The 20,516-nt window shown below is 53.5% G+C and overlaps 1 protein-coding gene across 2 annotated transcripts in view; it reads left to right on the top strand.

Moving 5' to 3' along the window:
- Window positions 1-1,719: 1,719 nt before the first annotated feature.
- Window positions 1,720-20,516, top strand: part of ZMIZ1 (zinc finger MIZ-type containing 1) — a gene marked incomplete at both ends in the record, with an annotated part of 104,406 nt that continues 85,609 nt past the window's right edge. For both annotated transcript variants that reach the window (XM_084245663.1, XM_084245662.1), the window contains 3 exons: window positions 1,720-1,779; window positions 8,077-8,190; window positions 15,419-15,524. In XM_084245663.1, coding sequence (XP_084101789.1) covers window positions 1,720-1,779; window positions 8,077-8,190; window positions 15,419-15,524 — 280 coding nt within the window. The remainder of the gene's footprint in view (window positions 1,780-8,076; window positions 8,191-15,418; window positions 15,525-20,516) is intronic.

The raw sequence follows: 20,516 nt of genomic DNA, 5'->3' as shown, positions 1-20,516 counted from the left end.
AGTTGGATGAATGATTCAGCCATACCTTGGAATACTGTGCAGCCAGTCAAAAATAAAAGGCTCTTTATGCCTTGATGCGTAATCAGCTTTGACATATTTCTGGGAGGGCTAGGTAGTATGTATGGAATGCTATCATGTACTTTTCAGGAAAAGGGTAGAGGACAGTTCACCTTGCTTCTCTAAGCCAAGACCCTCGGAAAGAGGATCTTGATGACACGGCTTGTCACAGGAAGGGCTCCTAGAGGTGGGCACAGGAGAGCACTTCACTAGATACTCTTGGAGACTTTTTGATTCTTGAACCACACAGATGAGTTGCTTTTTCAGACACAAAGGGAATGATGAGAAGTGCTTACAAGGAACTGTGTAGAAAAGTCCCTTGCAAGCTCTTTAGAGGAGGAGCAGGGCTTTCTTCCCAATGCTGGGGCCAGGCTGCTCTGGGTTCCCTCAACAAAGGGTTCTCTCCAGAGGCAGATACAGGGATGGGGGCAGACAGTCAGGCGCACATAGTCCAAAGTCCCATCAGCTGTGGGGATGTGGCAGATCTCTGGACACCATCCATAAAATGGAGTACATACTCGTCTTAGAGAGTGGGCATGAGGATATGGGAGGGAATGCAGGGCCCAGAATATGGAAAATGCCAGTAAGCGGGGCTTTTGGTGACGTGACCAGAGGCAAGGGTCGTAGGATGGTGGTCAAGGCCAGGCCCACAGGCCTCAGATCGGCACCGTGTCTAAACCATGTGTCTGCGGCCTGAAATGCCCATTGGGTTGTGGACAAACTTCTACTTTGGTCCCTGAGCAGTGGGTGGACTTGGGCAGACCCTTCTGCCCCCTCTCTCGGTCTCTGTCTCTCTAGCTCCATCTCTGCCTTTGCTGTCATGGACTCCTTGGGGAGGACTGGAGACTTCAGGGGCTTTCTGCAGCTGGGGACACCATCTCTATGTAGCTTCTCTACCTGGAAGGAATTCACACTCATGTCAATGCTCCAGAGCCCACCCCCTACAGGAAGGGTGAGACTGATGACCGGGATGTTCATGTTCCCTGACCACTTGGCCATAGGCTGGCGGTAACTCTCTTCTGCTCCCTGAGCCTCAGTTTCCCTACCTGGAAAATGCAAATGGTGCTCATTCTGCGATCCTTCTTTCCCAGGAGGGGAAGGGAGAAAATAGAATTGTGAGTGGTTTGTAAAACATGAAAAACTCTGACACATGGGGGCTCTGGGGACGTGGCACCCATGACCTGCTCGCTGCACTTAGACCCACAGGCAGGGCAAGATTGCGATGTGGGATGATCCCATCCACATGCATACACTTGTACACATGCATGCACACGTGTGTGCACACATGTAGAGTCCAGGTAGGCTTGTGCCTGAACTGAGAATCACCTAACATAAGTACCACCTAACATACACACATACACACACGCATGCGCGCAGAAATGCTCATACCCATGCTTACATGGAAAATACCCAGGAGTACCTCCTGTCCTTCGCCCAAAAGGGGCTCCCTCAGAGCCCCATTTACAGAAGGGTGGCCTTAGACAGAGGCCTCTGCAGCTCACAAAGGATGGAACCACCTGGAAGTCTCTGGGGCCAGGAAGTCGGTCTTGGAGCCAGAGGGTGGCTGTGAGGCTGGTTTAACCCCAGTGACACCCTCTCTCCTTTCTCCACAGGCTGGACAACGTTCATGGCTCTCGGGTAGAACCCAGCTCAACGGCCAGAATGAATTCTATGGACAGGCACATCCAGCAGACCAATGACCGACTGCAGTGCATCAAGCAGGTGCGTGTGTGGCCTGGGCTCACTTCCTCCCCGCCTGCAGCTACCAAGGGCAGAGCAGTGGGGGTGCCAGCTGCAGTGCAGCTGGGCATGGGGTCCCTGGAGGAGGTGATGTGGGTGTGGACCAGCTGCCTGGGGCAGTAACCCACCTCTTGAGAACATTGCTGACAGAGACCAGCTTAGCCCTGGGATCACACACGCCTGGGGTCAAATGCCAGCTCCATCTGTCTCTTTGCCAGCTGTGTAACTTGGAACCAGTGTTATGCTCTCTGGGCTCTGCTATGTGCTCTGGGCTGTCTCGGGGATGCAGTGAAGTGCCCAACACTGAGGTCTCTCTCCCAGCCCCTCCCCATGCCTAAGCTACCTGTCCCTCTGCTCCAGCTCTCTATGAAGAAAGAGAAAGGAAAAGGCCTGGGAAAAGTACAAAAAAGGTGGGCCTCCCCGATGGCGCAGCGGTTGAGCGCTGGGTTGCGAAGCTGCCCGCGGCCTCTGCAGCGCCGGTTCGATCCCCGGCTGCTCCCGGCCACCGGAGGAGGGTCCCACATGGCGCGCAGACCTCTCCTGCCGCCCGCTGCTCCCCTCAGCAGTGTACTTCAGTCCTTCTGCCTGCTCTGCTCCCCGCTCTGGCTCTGGTGAATTCTCTCACCCTCCCGCGCTTCTGACTGTACCCAATGCATGTATAAACAAAACAAAACAAACAAACAAATAAATAAAACATGCCTCTATTAAAAAAAAAAAGTACAAAAAAGGAAACTGAGGCACAGAGAAGGGGAGGGAGTCTTCTAAAGTCATGCAGCCCAGACTCACAGATGCCAGGAGGGCCCCTTTGCTGAGGTAGTGAATTTCCCTCCCGCCAGTGATCTCTGCAAGCTCAGGAGGTGAGTCACGTGCCAGTTCCCCATCTCAGTTGTTTGGAGGAGGGGGCCCACTGGCCCCCACTTAAAGAGAATGGGTTGAGCCCAGGCAAAGTGTTGATTAACTTCAGGATGGGGCAGCTATAATGGGAGAGCAGGGGCTTTAGCATCAGACTGACCGGCCTGAATTCCCAGTCCTCTGTGTGCCCACGGTGCCATCTTAGGACTGTCGCTGCATTTCTGTGTCCCCAATGTCAGATAGGGCCAGTAAATCCTACCTCCTAGGATGCTGTGAGACCGTGGGTGACATTTCTAGCTGGCCCTGGCACTAGGCAGGTGGTCACCAGTGGGAGTGGGAACTGTTGTCCTCAGAGACAGGGAGAGGATAGCTGGCTTGCATGGGCCTGGCAGGAAGCTCAGGTAAGCAGTAAAGGCTGCTGACCTCAGGCCCTGATGGACACGGAGCTCAGCCCCACCCCAACAGGCCTGTCCCCCCTGAGCACCAGGCCAGCGGCACTGAGGCTAGAGCTCAGGAGTGAGGGACGTGTGTCTTCTCATTAGCATCAAGCAGAGCAATCTCGGGAGCCCAAGTGCAGCCTGAGGAGAGGAAATTGAAGAAGACTTGTTACAGATTGAACTCAGCCCGAACAGCTCTCCCAAACGCCAATTACGCCTCTGCTCACGGTCACAGAATAGAAACCAGACGATGAGCTCCCTCCTCCCCTGCCCTTCCCTCCTCCTCCTCAGGGCTCTGCAGGGCTCTCTCCCAGCTCTGCCTTTGACCCAGTTTCTCCCACCCAAAAGGGATCAGCTGTCAGCACCCTCCCTACACTACAGTCGCTCCCCACTGTGTCTCATCCCCTCTATGTGCCGAGCACACAACTCCTCCCAAGGCCTGCCCACAACTTGGCTTTTCTCCCCTACTGATGGCTCTGCATCACCAGGAATCGGGGTGCCATGGAAGCCTTGGACCTCCCAGGGCCCAACATGGGCAGAGAGGCCTATTGGGGAGCAGCCTTCAAAACATGGCACATAGGGTTCAAATTTACCTGTCATCGAACCTGAGTCCTGTCCCACCCCCTACTTGCTACCTGGCCTGGGTTAAGCTGTGCTTCACCTCCCTGGAGCTATAGAAGGAGCATCGTAATGCCCCCCAGGCAGTGAGTGCCAGAGCAGCTGGAGGCCAGGGATCAGCCAGTATGCCCTCCCCCAGCCTGCCCCGCACATGCACACACATGTGTACACACGCTTGCGGAGAGCTTTGCACGGGGCCAGACAGTGGCGCATTTGTGCGTGTGAGCTGGCCAGATGCCTCCCGGGCCATGCAGAGCTCCCTGCATCCATCATACCCCTCCTCCCCACCTCCAGTCAGACACAGCTCAGCACTGACGTCTGTCTGCTCCACAGCTGCCCCAGAGGGCAGCCACGGCTGGCTGAGACTGTTGATTCTCAGACGTCCTGTATCCTAATCAGAAGAGAAAGGTCTGCGTGCTCTGAGGATGACGGATGTGTTGGCTGTGCCTACCTCTGACTGGTGGGGCCTCACAGCCTCAGACTCTCTGTCCTACCTCACCTCTCTGGTATAGCCTTCCCTCTCCCATTCTATCTAATGGATAGAGCCAATAGATCCTGGTTCTATCCATTGCTGTTATTCACCTTCACCCCTCCACCCCCACCCAAGACCTTGCTGTCCATCTTCCCTCTAGGCCTCTGGCTTGGCTTCCCTTCCCCCTTTGAGTGCTGGGGTACAGGGAAAGCCAGTGCTCCCTCTCCAAGGTGTCCCACACTAAAGTCACACGCGCCTGCTGTCCCATGCTAATTCCTGCCAGGCAGCCTCCCCAAGGCCCAGGTGTGCTTCTCGACATCTGCACCCCTCATCTCTGAACCCTGGTATTTCCTGGGCACTTAGCTACTCACCCTTCCTATGTTCCTGTGGCGCATATATCACGTCTCCCACAGACTAAATTCCTTGGGGCAGAAGATCGGTTGATCGATCGATCGATCAATAGATAGATAGATAGATAGATAGATAGATAGATAGATAGATAGATAGAATGGCATATAGATGGGTAGTTAAGTGGGTGCATGGGTGGGTAGCTCTAGATGATAGATAGATGGATGAATGGACGAGTGGGTACCAGGATAAATTCTGGATAGATAAGCAGGTGGATGGATGGGTAAATGTGTGCAGTATAAAGTAGTGAATGGATGAATGGTGGGTGGGCAGGTGGGTGGGTGGGTGGATGGATGGATGGATGGATGGATGGACTGATTCATTTTGGGGGTGGATGGGCGGATAAATTGAGTAATTTTTGGTGAATGGATGGGTGAAGGGCTGGACCATTTGGTTCACAGATGGATTTATAAGATAAATTCAGCACCTGGGTAGTGATCCCTGGTCTGGGTATTCGTGTTCTATTCCTGCCCCACCAGACTTGGTAGCCTTTGCATATAGCCCAGGTCTTCTGTGGACATAGGCAGACTTTCTGGTATTAGTGTTAGTAACAGCCACAACCAGGCAGACCTTGGCCTCTGAAGCAAATCTGTGATCCTGCCCCCAGATCATCAAAAGCTAACCTTCAGACAGTTAACTGCTCAACAACCACTTTTGGCGGGGGGGGGGGGGGGGGGGGGCAGCCTAGCATGTTCTCACATTCCAGGGGTGAACAGGGAGCTATTTCTACCCCCAAGGCGTTCAGAAGAGAAATAAGGCACCACACAGAGGCCTGGCATCCCAGGGAGTAGCAGCCTTACCGCACTTACGCTGTAACAGGGGCATTGTTATGTGTGTTGCTTCCACACTGTGCAGCAATCCTGCAATTGTCAAGGATCTGAAGCTCAGAAAGTACCCAGGGCAGCATGACTCAGTGACAGAGATGGGTTTCCAAATCCGCCTGGCACAGTTCACCGTCACTCAGTCTGTCACTCCAGCCATAATCAAACAGGGAACAAAAGCACAGAGGGAGAGGGCGTGGCCAAGGTCGCAGAGCTGCTGAGCTGAGGCCATCACATGAAATGCCTGATCCTTCTGCCAATGAGTTGCACCCACAAGTGGCCACCAAGAGCTCAAGCTGAAGGCCAAGCTGGCTGGGGCGAGGGTAGAGAAGCCAGGGACAGACAGGGAAGATATGGAAGGCTAAAAGCCAGAACAAAATTGGGCCCCCTGAAACTGACCCAGCACCCCAAAAGCAGGTGCCAGACATGAGGGGTTCTGAGGGCAGGCAGATCTGAGAGCAGCCCATGGTGGCTGTGCCCCAATAATTGGGTGTGACATCACGTAAATAAACGGAATAACTTGGTTAGCCGAGCGAGGCTGCTGGGCAGGGAATGAGCCAATTTGCATGGTCTTCCACATGGATTCCGATGTTGCCCATGACCTCTGAAGGGGCACATTTTAAAGAGAGGGTAGGGGAGCAGAGGTGAGTGAGGACACACTGCTGCCCTCTCAAAGGGCACGTTTCTATATGTGGAAGCTCCCCATCTTCTACAAATCAGATGCAAGGAGCTCTGCCTTTGCAGAAAGAGCTCTGCGCAGAGACAGTGCTGAGAGCAGCTGAGAGCAGCTGAGTGCAGCTGCGCTTCCGGGGAGCCTTTGGGAGACCTATTCCCGGCTAAGGGCAGCCCCATGTGGGAGTAGCCCACGCACCAGGTGCCTTGCCAGCAGCCTCTTATGTCATCCTCGCCCTGCCCTGCGACAGAGGTTGGGCGGCTGCAGCCTTTCCTCACTCCAACCTCACTCCCTCTGCCTTTTTCCCCCACAGAGGGAGGAGACTCCAACTTGCTTCACTTTCTTCCATCCATTTTTAAATCTTACCTTACACAAACCACCATGTAACAGTCATGAAACCCTAAGTAAAAGAAAAAAAAAATTCTCATCTCCGAACCTGGAACTGTGACCTGCCACCCCCGTTTTACAGATGGGCCAACTGAGGCTCAGAAAGGGGAGGGAAATGGGGGTGGCTAAGTCAATGACCAGGAGGAGGTGACAACAGAGTGTGACCCCTGGGCCCCTGCCCCAAGTGGGCTCCCATAGCATGTTCCATTCCTCTCCCAATTCCAGGACCTAGCAGCATCCTCTCCCTGCCCTGGCTCCAAGGCTGACGCTCTGCAGGCTAGAGTTGCTGTCTTGGGCAGCCGCCATTCCTGTTCCTCCCAGCACACAGGTCACAAGGGCCTGAGAAGCTCCCACCTCCCCCTTTTCAGCTGGCTGACAATATTCCCAGTAGACACCCTCTAGGGGTCCTGTGGGAGGACCCCCAGGTGATCACACCTAACATGGGGGTCCCAGCTCTGCTCCTCGCCTGCTCTGTGATGCTGAGAGGATCATTCTTCTCCTGGACTCAGGGCCTAACTCAGCATGACCTGGGAGCCATGGACAAGCATTCAAGGGGTGGGGCCTCCCTGGGGGCACAGGCAGTTGAGTGCCACACTGTGAAGCTGTCCGCAGCCCCTGCAGTGTGGGTTCAATCCCGGCCGGCCGGCCGGCGAGAATCCCACTTGGTGCAGCAGAGACCTCTCCTGTTGCACCCACTGCTCCCCTCAGGAGTGTATTTCAGTCAATCTGCCTGTTCTGTTTCCTGTTCTGTTCCCTACTCTGTCTCTCGTGAATCCTCTCACCCTCCCTCGCATCTGGCCTGTACCCCAGTTCTTGTATAAATAAATCTTAAAAAAAAAAGATCACAGAGGTAACCCTGGAAGCCACCACGGCCATTCACCAGCCTTGTGACCTCTGTCTGCAGCAGAATCTAGTGACCGTGGCCCCAGCAATCAATCTCTGTTGACTCAGACCCTTGACTGGGAGGGGCCTTAGCTCGGGTCAGGACCACTCAACAATGCCAGCAGTCCCCTGATCCAAGCCAGACTGCACTGGGTTTGGGGAACTGGGTTTGTAAAGCTGCATACACCAGACCATAGTGGGGCAATAACAGCACACAGCGTGCTTCAGTCCACCCTCCACCAAACCTACAGGCTGGTCCCCACACCCCACACATACACTATCTGGCTATGGGACAGCTGGCTCTGATGCCAGATCTGCAGAGGGAGCTCATCAAGGAGGGGTTTCCAGGGCCAGCCTGCCCTGGACCAGGGAGAGCAGCTTCAAGTGTGGGAGCCACATACCACCCTGCAGAGTCCAGGAGGGCTCACCTCCCGCTACTGCCAGCATCCGGAAAACACTTTCATATCTACTTCCATTGCCCATGGCCAGGCCTTGGTTTTCCTATCTTTGATGTGGGGCTGCTTCCCATTCTGCCAGGGGATGAGGTGGAGTGGGCATGTAAAGGAAGGAGAATAAGAAGGATTTGAGAAAGCTTGTTACTCTGATCTGCCCCTTTCTGCGAGTCTCCTCCCTAGTGAGACCTGGGTCTCCCCTGCTCCAAACCCCCACCTCCTCCCCATGCTTGCCTTGTTCGTAGTGCCTCACAGACCTCCACTTCCTTTCCCACAGCACTTACAGAACCCTGCCAACTTCCACAATGCTGCCACGGAGCTGCTGGACTGGTGTGGAGACCCGAGAGCCTTCCAGCGGCCCTTCGAGCAGAGCCTGATGGGCTGTTTGACGGTGAGTTTGTACCCGCTCCCACCTGCGCTCGTGCCCTGGGGAGACAGCTGGGATTAGTTTGTCTGTCCAGGTGTTGGAGAACCTGCAGATAAAGGGACAGGAGAGATAGGAAGACACTGGTGCCAGAGAGAAGCACCCTTCTGCCTATACCCCCAAACACGCATACTCCGTCAGGGAACCTGAGGGAAGACCTAAACCCCTAGGGATTATGTGAGTGCTCCACATTTGGTGAGAAAAACATAGGGCCAACTTTGAGGGAGTTTTAAGTAAAATGGAGGTAATGTTCCATTACAAACAAAGCAAAAAGACTCTTGAAGGGTTTTCTGCCGTCCTTTTATCTAATCATTCATTCATTCATTTGGGCAAACATCTACTGAACTCTTTTTATAGTCACCCATCCATCTATCCATTCATCTAAACATTTATTGAGTTCCTATTCCATCCATCCATCTATCCAAATAAACATTGACTGATCTCTCATTTATCATGTACGATCCCCTCGCTAAGTTCTGGGAAACCAAAGATGAATAAGACTTTGCCAAACCCAATTTCCTCTTTGTGGACAGAGATGACTGAGAAAATCATGTACAAGATGAAGACAGCACAAAGAAGGGAAGTATTCACTGCCTGGGAAGCTGGGTGGGTCATGAAAAGCTAAGAGAGGCCACTTATGCATCTGTAGGAGTTTGCCAATTGACTGAGGATAGCGAGAGCTCTCTTAGCACTTGGAACAACATGTGCGAAGTTCCAGATGTACAAGAGAACCCCGCAAAGTCAAATTAACTCTGTGGTAGGGATCTAAGATATGAGCTTGTCAGAGGCCCAGCTCAGGGCTTTCAGCATGATTTCTAAGCTTATAAGTTTGTGGGCCAATAGCCATGTGGAAAGCTCAAAGCTTACATGCGTTCCCAGCCATGTGACCTGTGTCCATAAGTGTCAGAGGCCTCAGTGGCCAGCAAGGGCAGCTCCTAGTGGACGCTGAGTCGACTTTGAAGGGATTGTGGGGAAACAGATTGCAGGAGAGCCTGGCCATCCCCCAGCTTGGAGAGAAGAGGCCAAGATAGAGGCCTGGCTAGAAGGGAGCAGTGAGTAAAGTCCAAGGAAACCATATTTCCTGAGAAGTTCCAAACAGGAGGGAAGCTCCATGGCCCTGATCTGGAACAAAAGAAATAGTGGCAATAACGTGGACCACCAATGCACAGTGCATCTTCCGTGACACTGAACTTGGCCTATTGTTTGTGCCGGCTCACTGAGTCATCACTCCCTCTGCATGAGCCTGGTCCTACCATATTTCCCAAATGGAGACTTGCAACTGATTTCACAAGGTCACCCAACCAGTTAGAAGTGGACCTGGGAGAGACCCGGGCCCATCTGCCTTGGAGAGGATGCTCGTGGCCGCTGGGGATACCGGGCAGAGAGGCAGCCAAGACCCTCCCAGGACTCCTCCATTTGCAAAAAACCAACACCATCTGGCTTCCCTGAGGTCACCAGCCCAAATCAGGTGGCCGCCTGAACCTCCTAGCTCTCCTTATCCGTCAGCCCCTGAGCTCTCCTCTCTTTCCTCTAGCTCCCTTAATCCTCTTAGTAGGGATCCCGGTTCACGCTAAGCCCCGTGGGCAGGAACAGATGTTACCAGCCCCCTCACTCTCACCCAGCCATAATGAAAGAGAGGGTAGGGATCCCACACAGCTCAGGGTCACAACCCCTCAGCACGCCACCATCCCACCCTGAACCTGGCCCTGCCTCTGATGTGGGGACTCAAGGCTGAATCAGACAATGGCCTTAGCTGAGCTGGATGAGCATGTGGGCATGAGATGGCCAGTGACTGGCACAGCCCCAGCTCTGTCATTCGCCTATTCATTCAACAAACATTACTCCCATTGTGGGCCAAGCCCTGCGCTGGTCATCAGAGGAAGTGCCGTGAGCACACCAGCCCCCTCTCCAGGAGCTTACCTTCCAGAGGAGGAAAGTGACACTAAATGAGGACAGACACCCTGGAGGCTGTGGAGTCAGGAAGAGACCTCCAGGTAGAAGACAAGAAGGAGTCAGCCGTGGAGTTTGAGAGAGAAGGGTGCTCCAGGAAGCAGAACATACTAGTGCAAAGACCTGAAGGCCTGATTTGTTCATGAAATACCAAGAAGACTCAGAGAACCATAGCGAAGGAGAGGGAGAGGGGTATAAATGAAGAGGTGGGCAGGGAATGGATCATCACCCCATTTTACAAACAAGTGAGATAGGGGGAGCAACTTGCTACAGTCCCAGGCTGGTCCTGCTGATCCTCTAAGCACCCCAACCCTGCTACCAATCCTCCCCTCCCCCTGGGCATCCTCAGCCCCAGCCCTGCCCCATGGGAGAACGGAATGGGGTGATCAGAGATTCCCAAGGGGCCTAAGCAGGGGGAGGTTGTCATACACACACGCCCCACACACACACATGCATGCACCCCTCCCTGTGCAGGTGGCACTGAGCACTCCAGGTTGCCACAATCCCCCAGGTGACTCTGGCAGCAAATGCCTCTGGATCCCACTTATTCAAACAATATAAATTAAAAACCACTCAGTCTTAGGCATTAAATGAACACCTTTTTTTTTCTTCTTTTGCTCATACTGCTTCTAAGCAGCTCAGCACAATTCAAGTGAGAGGCTCTGAGCCCTGGGACGAAGAGCCCACTGGCCGTCCCCCCCTCCCCTTCACACCCTCTGACCCCAGGATGCAGTGTGGGGACAATTTGGGGCATCAGTCCTGGGCTACCTCTTCCCCTCAGGACTGGGTTCTCCCCAGCAGCTCATTCCACTGACCCCCTCCCTTAGCAGCAGGGCTCAGCTGCCTCTCTGGGGGTCTGTCGAAATAAGCCCTCTCTGAACGTGCTCCTTCTTGCTCCCTGGAAGGGGAGCATGCTGGAAAGCTCAGGGGATAGAAGAGACTCAGGTGACTGGGGCACAGGAGAGGAAAGACAGGTGGGAGAGGAGGTGGAAAAGGAAAACAGAAACCAAGAGCCTACTAGCAACATCCTCCCCATCTCTCCAGTGAGGTGTCCCCTCAAAGCATGCCCCATGGAAGCCAGGGCTGGCAGGTCGCATGCAGCATCCACTGAGTTGTCTTCCCGTCTTGTTGCAAGAAGGACATTTTATACCCATTTCACAGTTGAGGAAACTGAGGCCCAAAGAGATGAAGTCACTTGAGTGAGATAAAAGAGCTAGTAAGTGGCAGAACCAGAACCCATTCTCAGGTCCGACTCCAAAGAGCAGCAGCACCTGCTGCCTAGCCTGGTATTGAGTATGACACCAGGTGGGAATGAGGGCCAAGCCCTGAAGGACTTGAGGAGAGCCCCTATACCATGAGTATAGCCCTGGAGACAGAGCCAGGCCCCATGGAACTGTCAGACTCCATTATCCTCACCCCTGGAAATGGGGGACATCCCGACACCTTAACAGAGAGGAACCTGATGCACATTATAGCATGGAACAGGACTGGAGCACAGGCCCAGCATGCCTCCAGCTTCCCTGACTGCCTCAGAGGATGCCAGAATCAGAAAGGACTGTTAGGTTCAGCTGTCCCCTCCCTCTCACTGGGAGCAGACACCCCTTCTCTAGCATCTCCCAGACAGCCTGTCCTGCCTCTTGCCCAGGAGGCTCAAGGAATTTCAGGGCCACACTCGACCTTTATGGCACTAGTGTTAATTGGCCACATGGCCTTGAGCAAACCCCCTCTCTCATCTCTGGGTTACAGTTTCCCTCTCTGTGACATGAGGGGCTGGACTCACTAATCTGTAGTTCCCCTCCCTGAGACCCATGGTCTGGGCCTTGGAGCCCTGGCAGACTGGGTTGGGCTGAATGGGCCCAGGCAGCCAGCAGAGGGCAGCAGTGCCCTGGCCACCTTCCACAGGCCTGTGTGAGGAGGGGTCTTCCCACCCCACAGGACCTTCCCTGGGTGCCATGACCACTGGGGTAGGAGCGACCTCTTCAGAACACAGCTGACCCCTCAGCTGAGCCCACCCTCCCCATCACTGTCAGTCAGACCCCACCTCACAGGACTGTCCTGGGGATCTTCAGGCATGGCCAAGGAAAGCTAGGGGTGCACATGAGGCACTGTAGCCCACTGCCACACTGTGCTGTGTGACCTTCAGCAAGGCCCTTCCCTCTCTGGGCCTCAGCTTCCTTGTCATGAAAGGAGACTATTGGAACCAATGACCCTTCTGAACACTGGGGCTCTGGGAATTTAGTGACAAGCCGACACTCCCTGTGCTGCAGGGCAACACTTATACTAGTACCAGGCCCCTCTTGGTCAACTTAGCTAGTTGTTTTGTTTTAGTTTTTAAACCAGAACAACAGGAGTAGCCAATATTGGCCAAACCAAGGGACCATTGCCTTCCTGCCCTCACCTAGGGCCTGACAGCTCTCTAAGGTGGGTGGAAGTTATGGCCTTAACCCTTGATGGGTAAAATGGAAGTCCTCTCATGGTAAGAGCCCAGACTTTGTGACCTGGCTGCCTGGGATTGCATCCTGGCTCCTTAAGAATAAGCTTTGTAGGGGCCTCCCCGGTGGCGCAGTGGTTGAGCGCTGGGTTGCGAAGCTGCCCACAGCCTCTGCAGCGCCGGTTCGATCCCCGGCTACTCCCCGGCCACAGAGGAGGGTCCCGCATGGCGCGCAGACCTCTCCTGCCGCCCGCTGCTCCCCTCAGCAGTGTCCTTCGGTCCTTCTGCCTGCTCTGCGCCCCGCTCTGGCTCTGGTGAATTCTCTCGCCCTCCCGCGCTTCTGACTGTACCCAGTGCTTGTATAAATAAATAAAAAATAATAAAAAAATAAATCTTTAAAAAAAAAAAAAAAAGAATAAGCTTTGTAACCTTGAGCTGTTATTCATCCTCAGTTTCCTCATCTGTAAAACAGAGCTAGCAATACCACCTCATGGAGCTCTTGAGTTTGGTACTTCACAGCTTACAAAGCATTTACTTAGCCCTTGTCCTGGGAGCCAGCCTCATTATACTGCTTGTTGCATCGACATTTCCCACACATCACAGCCTCACTGATGCACCTGTCCAAACAAACCTGTCGATGTACTTGCATCCACCCCAAGTTTCTCCTACTAAAGAAAGAAGTCACCATAATCAATATCTGAGCTAACATGATCCTTCTCCCTGCTTCACACAGCGTCTATCTAAAGACTTAAAGTATCCAACAAGCCATAAAGAATCTTGAAAACCTTAGTTTTTTCACTTGGTTAGTGAGACTAGCAGTGATGACGCCCCCACCCACCCACCCTGTGGTGTCTCAGACTCTGGAACATGGTGTGTGTGTGTTTTGGAGGTGGGGAGTGTCTTAAGAATCACAGCATGGGGCCAAAAAGGGTGAATGGGAAAGAGCCTGGGGAGATCAGGAAACTTCTGTGTCAGGGGCTTCTGTTTGTGACCAGCAAACTGAGCAAACATTCTACCCTGAGAGTCCTTTATCCTCTCCTGAACAGAGTTGGTGGGGGTGCGGGGGGAGCAGGTCCCATTTCAAGAGACTTGTGGTCCTGGAAGAGGGGATCCCCTGTCTTCTGGGTTCACCATGGACCCGCTCTCTAAATGAGAGGATTTTCCAACCTTCTTAGCCCTAGAGATCTTGTAGCAAACCCCTAAATATAAAAAAGCTAATGGGGAACTCCTCTAATGGTTCCAGGGCTGCTCTAAACCCCATGGCAGGTGGAGTCTCCTCCCAGGACCGCCAAGTGCCTCTGGAGCTGGTGGTCTCTTCGGGACTTGAGCTCGCTCGAGTCTTCCCGTTCTCCAAAGAAGGGCCTCCCACATCTGGGAGCACTGCTTTCCCAGTCAGCCATAGCCGCCCAAGCTGCTTCCTGAAACGATTGCATTTTCCAAGGTCCTTCCTTCTTAATAAGGAAACCTAATTTTGCTGTTGTTAATGAGGAAGGCGGGCAGGAGGGAGCAGATCTGGCAGTGTCGGGACACCTGGGAATGAAGGAGAGAAGCCAGATGGGTGTGAGCCTGCAGAGCCATTCTGGGGCCCTAGAGAACCCTGTCCCACCCCATGCCCAGAGGCTGACAACCTTCCCATTCCCTGGCCTCCCCCCACTACTTCTTTCAGGTTCTGCTTCTGAGGTTCACGGCTCACAAGTGGGGCGCCAGGCTCCACATACACAGATGTTGACAAGCTCCCACTGGCTGCTATGGGAGCTGCTATGTGCTGAACAGCACTGGTGCAGGAGGCAGACCCCAGGCTGAGCATGAGAATCCTGCAGTTTCTGAGCGGGGGGCCTAGGGAACAGCTGGGTGCTTGGCAAGAAGCTAAGTACCGAGGACAGTGAGAGCTGGCCACCTAGGGCAGAGTCAGCCGGCCATCAGGCAGCGCCGCGTGGCCACGTGGGAGCAGAGCATCCTCCGTCCATGCTTCTCTTCCATGAAGATTCTGGCTCAGGAGGGGCCAGTGCTGTTGGACAGGGACTGTTTCTAAAGTAGTGAAGGGAGCAATCACCCCACCATGAAAGGTGGGCATAGGAGCCCAGTGACAGTAGGAGGGGTGGTTGGCATGAGAGAATTCCTGGGAACCAGAGCCTTGGAAAAGGGTTGGAAAGACAGATGGCTGCTGCAAACTTGGTACCAGTACTGCATCCCCAACCAACTTTTTTTTTTTTTTTAAAGATTTATTTATTTATTTATACAAGCATTGGGTACAGTCAGAAGCGCGGGAGGGTGAGAGAGTTCACCAGAGTCAGAGCTGGGAGCAGAGCAGGCAGACTGACGAAATACACTGCTGAGGGGAGCAGAGGGCGGCAGGAAAGGTCTGCACGCCATGTAGGACCCTCACCCAGTGGCCGGGGATCGAACCGGCGCTGCAGAGGCTGCAGGCAGGCAGCTTCGCAACCCAGCGCTCAACCACTGTGCCACTGGGGAGGCCCCCGACCAACTTTTAGAATGTGGACAGAGATGAGCCTTGAAAGCAGTAGGGCCTGGACTTTGGGGTTTCCCCCCAATCCCTACCCCCCCACACACCAGACTGGAAACCCCTGAGAGCAGGGACCGGGACCCAACTCTCATGAAAGAGGTACTTCTTAGTGTTTGATGAATAACCATACAAAGCATAGTCTGAGTTCCGGCTCTACCTGATCTTGGGGACCAGCCTTAGCCCTTTTGCCTCACCTGGCCCACCTGTAAAATGGATATCCACATTCTGGACTCAGAGACTTGACACAAGCAATAGCTCACCCCTGCCCTTCCTCCCTCTTCCCCTGGCAGGTGGTCAGTCGGGTGGCAGCTCAGCAAGGGTTCGACCTGGACCTCGGCTACAGACTGCTGGCTGTGTGTGCCGCCAACCGAGACAAGTTCACTCCGAAGTCTGCCGGTAGGTGCCCCCTGGGGCTCCATCACCTCATGGGGAGATGGGTGGGGAACTGACTCTAAGCCAGACTGGCTGCCACCCCTATAGGCTGGAACCTCGGTTTTTCCAGGCATGTTGTGAGCCCCTGAGCATCCATTGCTCATATGCTGGACTTTGGAGCCTACTGTGAGGCTTGTCCCTGATCTCGAGAACTATTCTTACCTGTGGAGGTACCTCAGGGACACTGAAGGGCTTGTACCCTGGCCCCCACAGTAGGCACTGTGCTGAAGGCAGAAGTGCATCACTTCATTGGATCACCAAAGTATGCCCTTGGCCAGAGCACTGTGATCATCCCCATTTTACAGATGGGGAAATGAGGCTCAGAGAAGCTGAAGAGATTTCCCCAGGTCACACACCTGGAAAATAGCAGCACTGGGATTTAAGCCCAGACCTGTGCTAGGGCGTCAGCATTCTTAACACTGACTCTCCACTATATCCACCCCACCACCACCAAAAATATATATCTATTTTTTAAAAAGCACAAATTAAAATGAAGAATGAATCAGTTCCTCCAGCGTTCTAAAAGTCTGCTCTGCACAGTATTCTGCATTGCAACTCTGCAGCCCAGGGGGCAGATTCTGTCTGTGAGGGCTATAAGCATGTTAAAGGTATAATTCTACATCTGCCACCACCCTCAGTCTCTTGCTTAGGCAGGGGGTGCAATGTAGGCTTTAACTGAACAGACTGGTGACAACCAGCCCTGTCATTTACTAGGGGCATGGACTCTGAGCCTCAGTTTATCCCCCTGGGGAGGCAGGAGTGACAATGAGACCTACCTTGCAGGTGTCATTGTAAGTTCTCGAAATATGTACAGTGCCAAGCACAGTGTCTACATGTTGTTAACATTCTTTATCGAGTCAGAATAATTCATTGAGAAAGAAAAAAATCAATTATTTCCTCTGTACAACAATAAAACAGACGTTTTCTCTGTATTCGTCAATCAGTTCTTTGGGGTATATACAGTAACAGCCTTAATGAAAGTGTTTAAATGATATCTCACGTTGTGTTTTCATCAATCTGCTAAACCCACAATGTCTCGAGTGCGGGTTTGTTCTCCCTTCTGTGTGTGTTTATTGTCTGTGCGTGCGGGTCGTGGGTCACTGGTTAGAGGCACATGGAGGTCTCATTAGCTAATAGCTACTCGGAGTTGCTTGACGGGCCGGCTGTGTTGGGATACCGCTATTGTAGTGAACCACTTGCCAGAAAATGGTCTTTGAATGTCATGAGTTATGTCTATTCGTGATGGAATCTGCAGTTTTAATAATAACTTAAGTCTCCACTGAGGGCCTGCTCTGTGCCAGCCCCTAGCCAGGACTGGGTTACCCTGAGGAGGGAAACAGATATGGCTTCACCTCGGGGAACCTGCAGTCTAAAGCAGGGGCCAACAAACATTGTCTGTAAAGGTCCAGATGGTCAATACTGAGGGCCTTCCAGGCGCTACAAGAGCAACCAGACAGTGTGGTTAGTTCCAGTAAAATGTATTTTCAAAAGCAGATTCATAGGCTGGAGTTTCCTGAGCTCTCTAGAAGGAGAGAAAAGTATTGATCAAACAATCAACAGTGTGGATGTGTGGATGTAATCCAAGCTATGATAAGTGCCTTGAAGGAAAAGTCAGGGGTGCTAGGAGACCACTCAGGGGTAGGGAAAAGACTCCCAGAGACTTGAAGTTTGAGTAAAAGTTGAGTAGATGAAGATTAGGAGGACAAGTTTCTTCCCAGATACAGGGAAGCAGCTGTGCAAAGGCCCTGGGATGAGAACATGGCTTCTGGCACAACTGAAAGGGCTGTGGTTCCAGTGCCCAGAGGCAGAAGTCAACAGCAACTAGACCCAGAGCCTGTCTTGAAAATTGAAGTCTTTTTCCTAAGAGTAACAAGAAAGCTCACAACCAAATTCTCATTTTTCAAAGATCACTCCAGCTACAAAAGGACAGATTGCACAGGGGACCAGCAGCTGCAGGGGCCAGTTGACAGATGGCTTGGGGAGGTCAGGGTGAGGATGATGGTGGCTAGACCAGAAAGGCTCCACTTCATATGAAGTGAAGAGAAAGGCTGAATCCAAGGGATATGGAAGAAGCAAACTAAGACAAGGAAACATGGCCAGAGGGGTAGGAGGAAAACAGGAAAGGACTGTCCCTGAAGCCCCCACTGCTCCCTCTTCAGCCACCCCCAACCCTGACCCCGGGGTCGCTTATGCCCTTACTGGTACATGCTGGCTGCACTCTGTTTTACTTCAGTGCCCAGCTCCATGAGACACAGGGTATTACGTACATTTACAGATGAGGAATTGAAGCTCAGAGAGGTCTTGTGATTTACTTGAAGTCACACAGCTCATCAGTGGTAGCACTGGGCCTTGAACTCATGAACTCCTGAGTCCAGGTCTCAGGCTGTGCCTACACCACCACAGCTCAACCTGGGACTGATTGGGGACCCAGATTTAGGAGCCCTCAGCTCTCATGGGCCAGGAGCTAGGAAGCCACTATGTTTGGGAGGGACCTTTACTTGACTGAAGTCTATCACGGCCCTGCTTACCTCTGAATGGATTTCCTTCCTTGCTTCTTGTCCTGAAACAGGGGTTTGTCTGTACTCCACCTGTATCCCCAGCTGTGTGCAGCTTTTTACAGGCTACAGAAACCTTTCTTGTGCATTGTGTCTACTAAGTCACATGATATGCCCTGGGGCCCTGAGGCCAGTTTTTAGTGTCCCCACTGTGCAGCTGAGAACACTGAGGCCCAGCAATGCCTGAGGCTTAGCTATCACTTGAGTTCCCTCATTAGGAGTTAAATTCTCCTCAGCTCTGACAGCCGTGACTAGGCACCCCCCCTCCCCCACTACACACACACACACACACACACACACACACACACACACGGGTGTGGGCCTCACAGCTTTCAGGATCCCAGTCTTTCCCCTGCCCAACCCATCTTCCCAGAAGGCAGGGCACCAGTCTGAGGGAGGAGGCTTCCAGGCTCATTTCACTGGCAGGGTGAAGGGCCCGCCCACGCAGTCTGGGCCATAAGAGAGGCAGAGGCTGGGGGAGCAAAGCAGAGAACCCGAGTTCCAGAGACCACTCCAGCACTGGCCCACTCTTGATCATGTTGCCCACCCCCCAGATCTGTGGCCTCACCTGTAAAGAATGGGTTATGCATCTACCTCAGACTGCCTGCTAGGATTAAATGAGATCCCCTAATGATGGAAATGAGGGGCCCAGCTAACACAGTGGGTGCTGAGCAAATGTTCTTTTGCATCCTGCCTTCTCGGCTTATCTGTCTCTTCCCCAACCTGGCTCCCCACCTATCTAAAACCTTTCTGCTGCCCCAGCAAGACCCCTCTCTCCCCAGGCTCTGCAAGGGGGCATGTGACCTGCTGTAACTCACCTCTGGCTGCAGCCGTGAGGGTCCTTGCAGCCTCAGGTATGCATGTGTTGCAGTCACGCCAGGCATACCCCTCAGCTGACTGAGGTCTCCCCGGCCAGTGTCTGCAGCGCAGAGCCTGCTTCTTCGTCCTCGGAGCTCCTGCACCAGCCTGCTGAGCCTCTCCACCCTCCTGTCTCTCAGTCTCTGTCTCAACTCCCACTCTGTCTGACTGGCTTGTGCCATTTTCTCCCTTCCAGTCTGCCCCTCACCATTCTCTCTGAGGAATCTCTGACGTCTGTATGTCTGTCTCTGTCTAGCCTTCTCTTCTGTCTTCCCTCAGACTTCCTCCCTGTGTGGTGTATGTTCTCTGTGTGTTGGTGAGCATGTCTGTGTGTGTTGGAAGCTGTACACATACCTCTGTGTGTGTGTGGGGGGGGGCAATGGGCATGTCTGTGGGAGGTGGGGAGCATATATGTTCATATGTGTAGGGGGAGCGTGTCTGTGCATGTTGGAAGTGGTATGCATGTCTGCAAGTGCCTCTGTGGGGGTGCATGTCTCTGTGTGGTTGGTGCTTGTGCCCTTGAGTGTCTCTCCCTTCTCTCCCCTTCTGCTTCCCCCACCTCTTCTCCTGCTCCATCTCCCTGTCTGTCTCTCTTGTCAGGAGGCCAAGCTGGGGCCAGATGAGGGCCGATGGGATGAGATCATACAGCAAGGAGCGGTGCTTTGTCAGGGGAGATGGTGGGGAGCTGGGCTGGGCTGTGCATGCCGGCATTGGTGGACTCTGGAGCAGGAGCTCAGGCCTGGGGGCAGTGCTGTGCGGGTGTGTGTATGTGTGTGTGTGAGAGAGAGAGAGAAAGAGAGAGAGAGTGAGTGAGAGAGAGAGAGAGACAGACAGAGATGGAGCGTGAGCGCAGAGCAGACACTGCAGCAAACCGCCAAGTCAGGCGTCTCCACGTGGGCCCCTCAGATACCCAGCCCCCAGCTCTTTGTTCTGGTGCAGCCTTTAGCCTGTGTGCTCGCACACGGGAGCATGTGCACACGCGCACACTCACCAGGAGCCTCCTGGTTGGAAAGGTCCTTGGGGGCCCGTTTCTCCCTCCTCTGCCTCAGAACAGAAGGTCACCTGCCTGTGCATCCCCTGGCCCCCTGAGACCACAGCATGCCCACCCTACCCCCACCCACCACTGTGTGCCAGCCCTCAGTGACTTGGCAGGCAACGCTGAAATGTCAGCCTCCCCAGCACCGCGCCGGCCCACGCCTGCTAGCTACGTGGGCGCCAAGCACCAGGCAGTTGCTGTGTCCGAGTCCCCCAAGAGCCCAAGGCATCCCTCAGCCACTATCCCCTCTATCCCTGTGTCCTCTCAGCTGACCCCTGTGAATAGCCCGGCAGTGTGTTAAAATAATAGAGTAGGTACATCAGAACCCAAGGGAGGGTGAGCCAAGGGCCCAGGGAAGGGGGAACCTGGTCCATATCACAGCAAGACAGCAACAGAGATCAGATGAGATTGGGGTGTCCACTGCAAGTCCTCACCTCCAGCCTGTCTCCCTAGGCTCTCGTCCTGAGAGGTGAGGGACACCAGGCTATTAGCATAGCATAGTGAGTG

The sequence above is a fragment of the Talpa europaea genome (assembly GCF_964194135.1).
Source record: "Talpa europaea genome assembly, chromosome: 10".
Taxonomy (NCBI): domain Eukaryota; kingdom Metazoa; phylum Chordata; class Mammalia; order Eulipotyphla; family Talpidae; genus Talpa; species Talpa europaea.
This window is presented reverse-complemented; position numbering and strand designations above follow the sequence as displayed.